Below are 15,882 nucleotides of genomic sequence, written 5' to 3' on the forward strand. Positions count from 1 at the left end.
TGTTACAATTTTTCTTTAGTAGTGCAATCTACCTTAGCTGAACATTTGATAAGAATGTACCAGGAGTGCTTAATTGGATTTGGGTCGGGTAATCAAGTTCTTTTGATACATTATCCTGGATCAATTTAGAATTGTAACAAGTCAATTAGAAATATTCCATCAAATGTGTGCATGAACGGAACAATCCTACGACGTTAAATTAGTTATGCTCCCAGTGCCATGGGTTGTGCACTAAAGCCCAAAATATTTGTTTAGAAGGATATTTGATAGTCTGTTGCATATGATCTCATCGCAGAGGTTTCACTCGGTCTAATGAAGGATTGACATATCTGTACGAGTAAAGTTATTTTATGGCTGAAAATTACCTTTTGTAATTTGTCAACAGACTATTGCTATACATATTGTATATTATCTTCTGAGAAATGATTTGTTCTTCGGTGTTCTTGCCTACCGGTTAGCTTACAGAAGTTTCTCTGTACAGTTCAAGTATTTACTTCAGCATCATAATTCATAAAATTCTTCGTCTATCCATGTCTTTCTTAGATCTAGTTTTGTATTTCTAATCAAAGTTTTATCAGCTCTTGAGGAAGACAATGATTGAATGAAATTTCCGGATTTTTCTACACTAACTGCTGTAGCTAAATCTCTAACAGTTATAGACTTGTGTTAATCAAAAGCTATTATTTTAGCATGCTCTAAGTAGAAGTAAGAATACATGATGTAATAACTATCATCACGTAACATGTACAACAAAGAATTGTCCAATATACTGAAAAGACGAAGCTGAAATTGAAGTAACTGAGATAAAAAATTCTAGAATAAAAGTGGAAATAATGGAATGGAACATAATGGACAAAATGAAAAATATACTACATACTATATTCGGTGAAGAGATCGCGATCATGCCAGGATCGCCTTGTGATTTTTGAATGTTAATTTAATATTTATCCAGGTGTCCGGAATTTGAAAAGCTGTTGCACTTCTAGAGCTCTTGACTAATTGTAGTCGTATATATAATTGTAATAAGTAACAAAGTGTAACTTGAGATGTACACTTGTGTAATAAAATAGTAACATGAACCATATGGCTTCTTTACCTCCTGGCGTTAATAGATAACCCGGTAAATATTAAAATAACATTCACACATCACAATGAAAATGAGATAACTACGATTGGTCAAGAAAATAATGGAAAATGGATAAAATAACAAAATAAATTGAGTATAACCCCAGAAATATAATGCATAAACCAAATAGAGCAGATGACTGGGTCGAAAACGCATGAAAAAAAGTTGGAGAATAGTTTCTCCAAAATATTAATATAAATTCATTGTTTTGTATCATGTTAGTTGATAATAAACCATTTTTTTTATTTGTGTCACATTAGTTTTCGATTGTTTCTATATATAAGTAGATTTTTGGAATTGTAGTAAAATGAAGCAAAACCGATATTGTCCGATAATGTTCTCTACTCTCTACTTTTATTTGTGATTTGTGATGTATGTGGCTATGTGGTAAGTGAACAAGCAAATAATTTTCAATCAAATAAAACTACAACAAAGTGTCAGAAATAGCTGAAAGATTATTAAAAGGAAAATGTCACAATATTTCCAGCCAATATGAAGCTAACAATCGAATCTTGAAATTATCAGCACATTACCATTACAATAGGATACACATTATGAATATGAAAGTTATTAACATCACAATCCCTACATTTTCTAGAATTCATTCGATTAGATGAATATTTTATCAGAGAACAGCTTCCTAATTTTATAAAAATAGATAAGAATATGATTTGAAAATTGATAAATAACTCTTCAACTTTTCTTCATACATAACATTTTGATAAATAAATTTTTCTTTTTAGTTATTAGTTTATTTTGTCTTTCACCTCATAGTAAATGATTAGGTAAAATTTCAAATCAAATATTCGACTACCAACTTTCTTGAAAATGAACAATCCTTTTAAGCGGTACTATCGTATTCTCCAATTGTAATACTACATTTCGTATTTCCTTTATTTTTGAATTAGTTTCAGTTTAGATTGCTCTGCGTTCCCCGTTCCCTAATTCGTTGACATAATGATCGTGGTGGAAAGTTTGAGTACAAGGTTTAGAATACTCTTAAGGCGAACAATATAATTTGAATCGGTTTCTTCTTGTTTAGTCACCGACTCTCGTCTCTCGTAATGTGTCTAATGCCCGAGAGTTGTATTCTCGACCACCGGCACTGATTGTCTAATAATGCCCGGAATGGTATTATCGACAGGACGTTACTTATTCCGCTGCAATTTTTCTGCTCTTTTATAGGATGACCACCAAGGGACTTACTTCTCATAATCATACAGGAAACAATCTGACATCGCTTAGACTATAACACAACTCTTTAAAAATGGAAAGATCTTTGTGATTTTTGATATTTCCTTAGTGGTCACACTATTGTGAACTCCTCACTATACTGATTAGAAAAAAAACTAGCCTATTAGTACAAATATATTCACCACTGTTAGTTTATCAATACCTTATTTAAATTTGATAGCATAACTAGTTTCCATTATTTGATATTCATAGAAAAACTATAGTATCCTACTCGCGGGTAATGGATATCACTCAATGCTACTCATCTGAGTCAAATCAAAATTTTTGTGTTTAGTAGAAATAATCGTTATGACTAATATTCCAAAAGTCGACCTTTACGAATTGGTAATTATATAGTTAACATCGACATATTTAGCAAAACTCTTTTGATAAAAATATTGATACACAGGATGAATAAGTTTCATATACCAAAATTAGTATTAGCTTATAACTGGAGAGCTGACTTTATGCAGGATGACCAGGATTTTACTTAAGAGTTCATTCACTAGCCCAAAACACTAGCTTAAAACTTTATGGATGATGTAAAATTTACATTTAATAGAAGTTTGTTTAAATTATCAGTTAATTCCCAAACCTCTGCAATAGTGGTGATATTTCTCAATAGATGGCGATACAATTAAATTTGTGCGGGATAAAGAAATTTTTCCGTCCCAGCAACGACCGATTATTTCAGGCAAGGCTGTACCTGAATTTAAGGTGATAGTTTTTGAAATCAGATATTATGCTGTTATACCTAACCTAACCAGGTGAAATTATTATTTGGGACGAAATATTCCAAAATGGACGGGATAGAATGAGTTATTTTAATTTTTATAGGTATAATATTTATTCTAGGATATTTGTTAAATGAGTATTTATATTTCTCTTTATGTAAATCACACAATTACAGAAGCAATTGAGAAGCAATTGAGAGAAAAATAATTTGCTATTTAGATGTAGATGGCGAAACATATAAATTAAAGAAAAACCATGATTATTATTATCTGGTACAGGGGAAATTGAACATTTGCTTAAAAGAAAAGTTATTTTTCAGTATGAACCCTTCGAGATAGGGTCGCCTCCCTTGTCCCCCGGCCACCATTTTGGAAAAAGGGGTGCAAACACCGTTTTCGCGATACCTCAGAAACTATGCATCTTACAAAAAATTCGTACAGACCCAATTTGTTGCAAATTGTTACAACTTTTTACCCTAAATTCAAAATTGAAGAAGTTATAAGCAAAAGTGTGAGAAAATTATTTAAAAGTAACATAATATTTTAGTCTATCAACTGGGTGTCATCCGATTCGGAATCTGAATATCTATATTCACCGAATTTCGTTCTCATGTAAACCAGTCTTCAATTATTTTTTCGTTTATTTACTTACTTTGTTCATACATATTATATAAGACATTCCATGCCGCCATTTTGGTTTCCCCGAGTATATATTCTGTTTCTAGATTTGATCGAGGTGTCCGATTAAATGATGTTTGGAAATTATGATTATTTTCCTACCTTTTTTTAACAGAACATATCGGGTTTACAGATATTTTCAGTAGTTGCCATATAAATTATGAATAGATATGTCCTTAAATAGATATTAACTTTAGTATAATACATCTTGAACAGATGAAAGAAGCTGAAAAGGTCTGCCATTTTTTTCCGTCTTAAAATTTACAACGAAAATTATAATCTGTGTTCGTGAATTAAGCTGATTTCCAGCTATTTTCTGAAAATAATTCTTAATCAATATACCGTTACAAATATAGCTACACATTTTGACGCAGTTTTGAAAATTCTATAGAAAATTGTACAAAATTATAAACGCTATTTACCACTAAAGTAAGCATTGTAATCTTCCAGTCTTACGGGATTTTAGGTATTTTAAAAAGTCAAAAGTTGATGATGTATTATATTTATATTCACCGATGTATAATTAAATGAAAATTCTTATTCATTCTTAAAAGAACTGATTATAAAAGTAAATACACGTTCAATCCAATAATTCCTTGGTTATGAACGTTACATCTATTTTACGATTAGTACCGTCAATATAAAGAAACTATTAGGTATGTCTTGAGGTTGTTCTTATGAAGAATACAATTAATTTTAGATTATCATGTTTGATTTTTATTGATAGGAAAAGAAAGTTGCAGAAAATCTTAGTTTCATAAATCGTAGATTGAGTAACGTAATGGAAGACTTCCACCGGTCCGACTTTATTTCGGTCTTTATCAAAATATGACTTGACATTGACAATTTGCAAAATTATATTCATCAATAGATGACCAACAATCTAAAAATCAAAATAAAAATCTGTTTTAACCACAAACAATATTTTTTTCGTAGTTGTTATATATGAAAAATATTCAGCAGCCATCAATTAAATTATTCGTAGTTTCATTGAAATTTATAAAATAGACCTATAAATGGCACTCAAATCATTTTGACCTCTTTTTATCATTGACAGCATTTCTATGTATGTGAACTTTTTATAAGAATTGTCTTTCCTTAGTATTTGATCCCGTAATTCTTGAATTTTTATAATTGAATATTCGCATTTCTGTCGAGAAGAATATGATACATTAACGAAATATTTGACTAAAATAAAATCTAAAACGCATAAAAACAAAAGAAATATTATATATGAACCAACTTGGAATGTTTGTGGAGCCGTTAAAATAGGGCAGACATCTCATTATTGAGAAAATAGATTAAAAAGTCATCAATGCGATAAAAAATGTAACTGCATTAACAAACTGAAAAATATCTAAAATATTAAAACGCTTCCAGTATATTCTATATATCTAAAATATTAGAACGCTTCCAGTATATTTAGTAGCTACGTAATCATATGTACTGAAGACCTGTTACGGGAGCAAGAAGAAAAACTTTCTAAATGAAACTTATCATATCGATAAAGGACAATCTGAAGAATAATAATCTAACTATCTGGTATTTCTATTTACCTTCGATCCGATACCTATATTCAATTATTAAAGAATATAAAACATACGCTCTGTATACGAAAAGCAAAGAAACTAAAAAAGCTCTTCGCGGATTTTAATAAATCTCTTACTGATAATATTCATTGAAGAATCTTAAACATCACCATATGTTAATAGGACGTTCTTGGATGTTGTACTTAGCCAGTCCAAGACCAAGACCTTTAAATTCAATAGGTAGGTATGCCATGGCGTTAGCGGGTACGACAGAGACAGACAACTCGGTAGATACTAAAATATTTAAAAGAACTGACAATTGCATAGATAGACGAGTGCCGGCCGACTGCGGCAAGTACTCGATATAACCTAACTATATCACTGGCGGAACACGCAGGAAACACTAAATTTTATTGTAGAAAATTATAATTTGAAAGTAGACAATAGAGCACTCAATCAGAAATTTCGGAGTCTTATTTTTCTCACCATATTCTATTTAATTAACTAATAAACAAATATATCTAGAGATCTAATGTGTAAATATCCCCTACACTATTGGGATATAATCAACAATATACCTTATAGGAACAGAAAGAATCTTTGTACAGAATACAATTTTTGAGAATTTCTTTTCTTCGACACAATTTCATTTATCCTCTGGATGTTCCACCAAAAAACAGAATCCAATTAAACCATAATATAGGTTGATCCTAATAACACATACTCCATTCAATTATAAAAACGGATTTTGGGGTTTTCGTGTAATTTCAAAATGAAATACTCTAGATCTCTGACCCCTATTTCCATGCAAGGTTCATCGCCAAGACCAAAATAAAAATGGATAGATCAACTGAAATAACTGGATGCAAAAAACTACAAACTTCGGAGGAAAATGGTAAAAGATAGAAAACAAAGTTGTTGGCCCAATCATAATTTAAATCCAACTGGTGTGCTTCAGACAATACCATTAATCTCTTGTTCGCTATAAGTCAAATAGTCTGAAAGTGCAGATGTAAGTGAAATATTCAATTTACTCAACTGAAATATTGGTGCTTTCAATAAAATTCAACTCAATTAACCTATCGAACTCATGAATCTTATCCCCGAAAAGTGTATGTCCTCCGCCTTTGCTAACCAAACATTTACAATAAATCTAAAGTGACTCACGTAAGGCAGCTACAAACAAGGTATGAAGGAGAGATAAAAATTTTGAGGACAAGTACTATATAGGGTATTGGCTACTGCTTGCTTATAATGCGGCATTCGCATTGGGAAGCACTCATTCTCGTAAATCTATGCACAAGAATCGAAAGATGTGTCTTCTTACATTTAGACACTGGCGCTGGTCGAGTGTCAAGTTCATATTAAGCATACATAACAAGGAAGAGATTTGTCGTATGATTTTTTCAACGTCAAAAACTCAACTTAAGAATGTCAATTGATACCAATAATTATAAAAAAGTGGAGGCTCATAGTACCTTAAGTTATTGAACTTGTGATAAATAAATAAGAGAAACTATAGGAATTGGAATTGAAAAATTTATTGTTGGTTATCAAATTAATTCAATATGAATCTTTGATTTTGTAATGAATGGAAAAAATAACATTTTTTTAAAATGAATTAAATATGGCATAAATCTGGGTACAACTGGATTCTAAGAATGATTTAAATAACAGACGTTGATGGTTCTAATGTGTGAAAAGATAATTAAAGAGTAAAGAAACAATTTTCAAAGGAAATTTGACTCTTTTGTCCATGTTCACACTCATAGTATTATAAGCCGCCTTCACAAATCATTACGCTATTGAATCTATTTTACCTTTGAAACCTAATTTGCCAAAAAACCTGAAATAAATGATTTATTTTCTCAAAAATTATAATGAAATTTGTAGAATCGAGTTAACTCAATTAAAAATATTATTATAAAATAAAAAATATACAAAATTGCTTATTTTCCAGTACGACTGGAACCCGTTATCATTTCACTGCAAATCGAGAATCTAATCAAGCAAGCGCCATGTTCAGTATAAATCAATTTTTTTACATTGTTTTCATTCTCTTAAACCCTATATCATCTTTGTATCTTGCAGCGCCATCTATTTGTGAAATAATAAATTTTTATTAAAAAGTTCTGTTTCATTGAAAGAATTGATATTGTTAAATATCCTTAATTTATTTGATTATGAGAAATTTCAAGTTAATAGTTTGATAAAAGGAGTATAAAACTCCATCAAAACAGATTTGAAAAATGTCGTTCCTGTATATTGATACAATTTCCCATAACTGCACCTGTACATTGTTTTTTATTTGCAGGTTATAAAGAAGCTGCTTTTGCCCATGCGATTACTTCTGCAGGAGTAGCAATTTCTATAGCCAGGGGCTGTAGTTCTGGGACCCTAATGAATTGTGGCTGTGATTCAAAAATATATAAAATTAGGAAACCTAGAGCGATGTCTAAAGCAAAGTGGAAATGGGGAGGCTGTTCGGATAATTTAAGATACGGAATTAAATTTTCTAAAATGTTTCTAGATTCCAGAGAAAAGGCTGAAGACATGCAATCGAAAATCAATCTCCACAACAATCAAGTTGGCAGAATCGTAAGTGTAAATAACCTAAAAACTATTATTTTTAAATTATTTTATGATTTTCCACTATGCATGGGACGAGTTGATTTATATTTAAAATATTCACCACCTATATATTTAAGAATTTTTGCAACCGATGCTTCTACAGATTGAGAGTTCGAAAACAGTGAGGTACTCTCAAAAAATTAATCTTTAGTTCTTTTTAGTTTCTTTTGATGGATGTTAACCAGAAATCACACATCGCCAAATCAGGCGAATAGGGTTTATTCGGAACATAATTTTCGGGCAAAAATTCTCCAAAAATTCCCTCAATCATTTGATAGGTGCAACTTCGATCGTACATGTCACTCTGTCACTGCTAACAGTAACTCAAGATCAGGATCTATTTATACGTCCCTTATCATCCTTATCATTAATTCGACCTTGAAGTCATAGTATTTCATAGCGCGCACACGTCTTCTTGATAAATTTATATGTCGATGACAAATGGATGTACCACTACCTATTTTCTCTTTGATCGTAACGACTCAACTGCAGCTTACTACTAACTGGTGGATGGTACTATTTAAATTGTAACTCTTTTATTTACGTGGTATTTATAAATGGTTCTTGTACTTACTTTATTCAGGACTACTTTAATTAATCATTGAAGGTGGAAGAGATTTTCATTATGTGTATAACGGTTTCTTGAATTTTCTATCCATTCATGAGAGAACTTGAATCAAGCAAAGAAAGTCTACAATACTAGTTATGCTTTTCAATTTATGTTACAATATAAAATTTCAACTAACATTCTTTCTTAACAATAACCAACGTGATTTTGGAATTATCGTTAAAAATGTTGTCTGATCTAGAAGGTTACTGTGTCATTACTATCAAAACAAACTTTGGATTCTAGATATCGTCATAAAATGAAATCAAGAAACGTCAAAAATAATTTCTGTGCGTATTAAATCCGTCAGAGCTCCTTTTTGTTGAATGAATGAAGGTCCCTCCTAGGCTGACCTAAAGATGGCGGTAGCTATTTGAAAAATACCACTGTATTAGAAAGAACAGTATCTATACAGCAAATGCTTCAAGTTTGAAGACGCCACGTTGTTTATTATTTGTTTGGCAGCCATCAATAGTGAACTTCTTCGGTGAATTTGTTATATGATGTAATACTTTCATTTTTAAAGCCTTAGACCAACCAATATACAAGCTGAACTACTATCTACACATCTACTCTGGATGTGAGTGCTCCTTCGTTTTATAGAGAAATATTGTATAGCAAAGATCAATTTCGCAGTGATTAACCAAATGAGTTGACGACTCCAGAAATGTTGAAGAGAATGCACACAAAAAGTGCGGTACATCACATATGAACTGAGAATTTGGGCATGAAACAGCTGTGCGCCAGATGGGTGCCACAATGGAATAAAAACATTGTCGTGAAGATGTTTTCATTGAGTGTTTGGTAGTGTTTTTTAGAAATAAAAATGAATTTTCACGTCGTTTCATAACTATAAATGAAACGTGGGTCCTTCAACTCAAAGAAGGCAAAGACCGTTCCATCTTCAGGCAAGGCCTTGGTGTCGGTTTTTTGGGATGCGCGTGGGATAATTTTCATTGACTATCTTGAAGAAGGAAAAACTATCAATGGCTAGTTTAATGCGAACTTATTGCAAAATTTGAGTGAACACATCAAGATAAAGCAGCCGTATTTGGCTAATAAGAAAGTGTTGTTTCATTAATACAATGCACCAGCTCACACATCCGTTATTGCAATGGACAAAATTATTGAATTAAAGTTTGATTTGCTACGTCATACCCCTATTCGTCATATTAAGCTCCCTCGATTATTTTCTGCTCCTAAATTTAAAAAAAATGGCTCGGTGGTCAAAGATTTTCCAACAATGAAGAGGTGATGTCGGCAGTTAATAGCTATTTTGAGAAGCTTCACGATTCTTAATATAAAAAGGATATTGAACTTATTAAACATCGCTGGGAACCGTGTATGGAACTGAAAGAAGATTACATCGAAAAATAAATATATATTTTTCTAAAATCTTATTATGAATAACCCGATGTAATTTATCGTGAATAAAATTTGAAAAAATAAGTGCTAGACGAGAAACTTGTGGTATTTTTATAATCACACCAATAAATATTTTTAGATTTAATATACCTGTGAAATGTGAGCAGATAAAACTCATCATCAAGGTTACAAAGAATCACTTCCAATCTATTCAATTTGTTCGTCTGAAAGACATGAATAAAAACATAAAAGAATAAACATATGGCTCCCCACTAGTTGATAGACACCTAATATCCGTCAGAGCCCGTGAAAACATTCGTAGATATAATAAAATGTTAATAAAGTTGTGTCCTGTAAATTAATGAGATGGAAATTTTATGTTTCTTTGCTGAATATGTCGATGATGAAGACCGCAATTTGAGAGGTGGCTGGACCCCCTAATAATCAAAGTGCAGCAGGGTCACGCCCCTAAACATATCTGACAAAGAACCGCCATTACACCTACTTTTGAGTTGTTATTATTATTATTAGGACCACACGCGCCGTTTCTTTCATTAAGAAATTTTACCTCCTCTTCTGAAATTAGGACAGTCTACAAATTTTTTTAGGCGTTATTAAATGTGGCATAATAATAAATGGGAAGTTTTTCTTATTCTCATCGTTCATGATTGGGAATTGGTCTTGAGGGACAGAAGAGAAACGAATTTATATTTTTATCGTTTTGTATAATAAATGAAATTTGTTACAGGCTGTATCCAATAATATGCAGGTGATGTGTAAATGTCATGGGATGTCGGGTAGTTGCGAACTAAAGACCTGTTGGAAATCTGCACCAGATTACCGTGTAGTTGGAAAGGCACTCAAAGATAGATTCAAATCTGCTATATTAGTCGATCAAACAAATTCTGGAAAAAAGAATATAAGAAAATTCAATATGTAAGTTATTTGGTGTATAAATTGGTAATCGTAAATTATAACCGTAGGGAGCTCATTACTTTATTCCAAGATTCATCTTCAACAGTGCAGTGCAGTTCTGCATTGTTGTGTTGTATAATAACACCATTACTGACAAAAATTTTGGGATACTTTCCCATTGAGTCACTTGATCTAATTATTCATAATGAAAATTTGCTTTGAAAGTTATTCAAAATGCACTATTACTCTACAAACACACGAAAACACCTTTTTAGGATGTAGAACTTTTCTGTTATTCATTTGAAGCAATTTCCTGCCTTTTGAGTTTTGGTTGATTATATAGAGCCCAGTTTTCGTCTCCATTGATCAAGCGATCAAAAAAAAGTTTTCTGTGCTGGTGTGAGTAATAAATACACCTTATTTGTTCTCTTCGTACATTATAAGAACCCAAACACCTATTCTGCTTATTTTTCCAATATACTGCAAATATTCTTGGAAAAAAGACCAAAGTTCGTTGAGGGTTCTTCGAGTTCCTGGATTGACTTCCACTTCTGCCCTTAGCAAATCGTTATCTAATGTTTTTTCTGATCGATAAGAAACAGAGAGATGGAAATAACTGGATCAGACCTTCGATAACTACCTTTGGTATACACGAAGGAGAAGGAGAGCAAACATAGAAAATATTTTTGGTCGCAACTGACGTTACTAAATTTTCGTAAACCTTACAATGCTGGATATACTCTTCAGGTATTTGGCTGGTGATTTCACCTCAAATCGCATTGAAAATTTGATTATTTTGACTGAATTTTTGTCAACCTTCAAATGTCTCAGACAGAACTTCGAAGTGTACAAGGCTCTAACAAATATTAAGAAAGTATCTACATGTGTAGGATCGACGTTACTTTACGGCTTGTTAGTATATTAGATGGCACCGCAATTCTCGCAAGTTTCATATTGCCTCCAATCAGAGCTTTTTTCAACATTTCAAATAAAGTTTTCGAAGTATTCCTCACACCGGTTAGGTATTTTGGAACCAGAATTTCTACCCCTTTCCCACATATATCAGTTTCTAAGTAACTAACTAACTTGGCTTAGGTTACTGACATCAAAATATTTTTGGTATATATATCAGAGTTCCGAAGGATCTAGCCCAAGAAATCATCTCCAGATTGTTTTTCTATTTTCGTATGGTCATTAACTCAGACTTCAGAGATTCCATTAATATTACAATGTCATATGTTCTTCGGAACTCCCAAATCAGTCTTGAATAAATAAGATGGGAGGTTATTACTTCAATTGTTACCTAACTGTCGACATGAATTGTTCCGCTTTTAATATTTTCTTCATAAGATCACTTCTCTGCATCTCTTGATGACTAGTATTTTTTCGTAGAGGAAACAAGTGATGATGAGTATCAGGTAGCTGCTAATCTATTTCTTCCAAGCTTTCTTTCTTACTCTCGTAATAATTTAGTCATGGGAAAGATCCGAGAAACAGAAGCCTGAATTTTAATAGGATCTGTACCTTCCCTAGAAAATTCTGAGGATAGCCTCTTGGGAATATTCATTTATTACCAGATAAGGAGTTGTCACATATTAATAATCACAAGTGTCCTGGACACGGTTCTATAGCTCCAGTGAAACACATACAACTTCGCCTGTAAACTTAAATTCACTACAATATGGTTTTTTCGCTGAAGTTCAGTGATTTTTTTCTGGGAACCATGGCAATGAAACACTAAAGTGAACTAACTTTAATATATTTTCCGAGCTTTTGAATACTTTGAATACTTATGTATTCATCGACTGGAAATAATTAATTGAGTTTTGTGGTGGCTCAAGTTGTATAAGTTCTTATAAAATATATATTGGAATAATTTTAAGATATTACTTTCAAGATAATACTTTAGTTATAAGCAAGAGCTATTTCAGGTTAAATACCTGTTGGAATATATTTGTAAGATATTTCCACTTGGTGCCATTTCACAACAATACGAATGACTCCAATTTGCATCTTATTTACTAGAATTTCATAAATCGTGTGAATGTGGAATCATGAGAAACTATTCAACTCATTTTTATTTTTTTATAGGATTAACCAGAAAAACCATAGAAAGCACAACAAACTCAAACAATTACAGGGTAAAAAAAACAAACATAAACGAGATTTATCCAGCGATCTTTTATATTACGAGAAATCACCGAATTTTTGCGAAAGGAACCAAAGTCTAGAAATTCTTGGGACGACAGGGAGAATATGTAACAAAACATCGACTAGTAATGATAATTGTGCAGAACTGTGTTGTGGACGTGGTTACAACTTTATAAAAAGAAGAAGAATCGAAAGATGTAATTGTAAATTTATTTGGTGTTGTCAAGTTGAGTGCCAGACTTGTAGTCATGAGGAATGGATCAGCGTTTGCAAGTAATTGTTGTGAAAAGAAATTTCTCAGCCCAACACACACTTATCGCCATTCCAAGAGTTTATTATTTACAATTGAAAATATCAACTTCCTATAGTTCAATAAACAAAATTGTTCAAACACATAGCTGTGAAAATTAATCTCCTACTGTTACATTGGAGAGACGGTGATTGAGCTATATACATATATATATATATATATATATATATATATATATATATATATATATATATATATATAGCTCAATCACAATCATATATGGGCGCAGTAGTTGTTAATGTGTATAGGCAATTTTGACTGGCAAGTTGTACCGAAAACATAGAAAATTGTCAAGATATCAAAAATATTTTAGAATCAGAAAAATTACAAAAATTCACCACTTTACTATGCAATTTTAATTGTGTTTATTAAACACAACTTTTATAGGAAATTTACAAGACAAGAAGAAATCGATTAAACACCATCGGGGGTATCATGGCTATATAACAATGTATAGACTTTTGTTATCGTTCATTAATTTAAGAAACTAGAATGAATTATTCGTAGATACATTGTAATTTTTCAGCATTAAATTTATTATTTAAAATTGTTTATTAATATATCCAACCAAAATCTATACCTGAAATATGTATTAGTGTTCACACAAATAAATAAATCAGTTTAGAAGTCTTTTTCGGCTTGTGTGTGTATTTCATTTATCCAATATTTTTCATTTCACCTCTTTATGTACCCTCCAAGTAACGTATTCATACTGCGTCTCAGAATCAGGGAAACCAAACGCAAACAATGAACAGAACAGTTTCTTTTGACAATTTATCAAAACCTTCAATACTGAATATGCAAAGATTGCGAACAACTGGAATTTAGCGAAGATTGCGAAAAGCTCTCCGAGTTATTGTTTGATGAAGGTGGGACAAGGTCAGATCCTTAAGGCAGTGAAATGAGAGATGCGAATAAAGCGTATTCCATCAAGAACCACGCCTAGCTATTGATCACAAACATTCGACTAATAACAAATCAAACCTCACTTATCCTAACCTAATATAACCTATTTCTATTTAACGACATATGTGGCTATATATTATTTGAATGTTATAATTTCTGTAATTATTAGTTAATAGTCAGGTACACTATTTATTATAATCAGTAAGTTTTGTGTAATCAGTAATAACTGACTTGTTATTGGTATCATATGTTTCTAAACTAGACGTGGTTCTTGGTGATGTACGCTCTCTTCGCCTATCACATTCCGCTCCCTTAAAATTCAAGTTTTATCTCACTCTCGTCAAACATTAACTTCGCTAACTAAAAGCTTTTCGCGATGTTGCCGACACCTCAATACTATCATTGGAATTCATGACCTGACAGAGAAAAATGATCCACAAATTTGATACAACTCTTGCGTGTACTCAACAATAAATATATAACATAAACAATTCGTAATACTCCACAACCCAATTTCCAGTATATTATCTCAATGCTTTAAATTGCTTGCCACATACAGTAGAAATAACTTGATTACTTAACACTATTACGTCCTGCTTATTATGGATACAATGGATCTTTTGTACTTGTCTACCAATATAAAACTCTTTTTGGGATAAATTAAAGAACCCCTGAACTTTATTATTATTTAAAATTCACGTACTTATACATTTTATATTAATTATTTATAATTATAATTATTTAATTATTGATAATGAGACGGGAAACAAAATGATATAATAAGGTTGTTTAGGTAAAGAAATTCATATAATAAAATTTTAAATACCAATATTTTGACAAATGAATGTTTCAAGCATCCGAAATTATTGGAAAAAATGTCTTTATTCAATAAAATGAGGGTATAAAAAATAGTACTCCAAGAGCAAAATCACTTATCAAAATACCTGAAATAGAATGGTCGAAGGCGACTATCACATTGAAACTGTTCTAAATCTAACCTACCAACTAGTATATAACCGTTTTATTTGGATCATTGGAACAGAAGATAAGAAAGCATCTAGTGACCAGCAACCGACATATATAAAACAGCAGACATTTTATTATCTCTTTTGGCCGATGTAAGGGTTCCACCTAACGCATTTCTTTAATGAATGCATGTATCGAGCGCACATTTGCAGGTATAAAGACGGTTATTTAGCTTGAAATGTTTATTATCGTAAAAGAAAAAAGAAAAATTATTAAAAAGTTAACAATAGAGTGACAAAGAGTTAATACTTTCTCATCATTGCAATTATAGTGATAGTCTCCTAACCTAACATAATCTAACCTAACCGAATCATTCTTAAATTAAAAGGCTTTTTTATGGAAAACTTTTTAATTATTTTCAATCCAATACCAAAAATTCACAAAAATAATTTTTTCTATCAATTTTTGTTCAATATTTTTATAATATTGGTCATTTAATCATTTTGGAAAATCTTAGATGTTGCTGATGGTTTTCCGGTTTTTCTTAATGATAATAATTATTCAAAAGTTTGTATGTTTGCCCATCTCTAGGACTTCAGCAAATCAAATTCTATTCTTGTGCGTTCGTCGAACGATCTTTCGACACAGGTTATATGCGCCAGATACACGAAATATTTTCTAAATGTGCCTGTGCGCTCCTCGCACTCCACCTTCTTTAAAGCATAATCTTT

The 15,882-nt window shown here is 31.6% G+C and overlaps 1 protein-coding gene across 1 annotated transcript in view; it reads left to right on the top strand.

Moving 5' to 3' along the window:
* The window catches only part of LOC130442801 (protein Wnt-10a-like), a 52,368-nt gene extending 39,021 nt beyond the window's left edge, over positions 1–13,347 (top strand). Inside the window, exons 2-4 of the mRNA XM_056777157.1 lie at positions 7,615–7,898; positions 10,652–10,839; positions 12,910–13,347. Coding sequence (XP_056633135.1) covers positions 7,615–7,898; positions 10,652–10,839; positions 12,910–13,246 — 809 coding nt within the window. The 3' untranslated portion in view covers positions 13,247–13,347. The remainder of the gene's footprint in view (positions 1–7,614; positions 7,899–10,651; positions 10,840–12,909) is intronic.
* The last annotated feature ends 2,535 nt before the right edge of the window (positions 13,348–15,882 follow it).

The sequence above is a fragment of the Diorhabda sublineata genome, chromosome 4 (assembly GCF_026230105.1).
Source record: "Diorhabda sublineata isolate icDioSubl1.1 chromosome 4, icDioSubl1.1, whole genome shotgun sequence".
NCBI lineage: Eukaryota > Metazoa > Arthropoda > Insecta > Coleoptera > Chrysomelidae > Diorhabda > Diorhabda sublineata.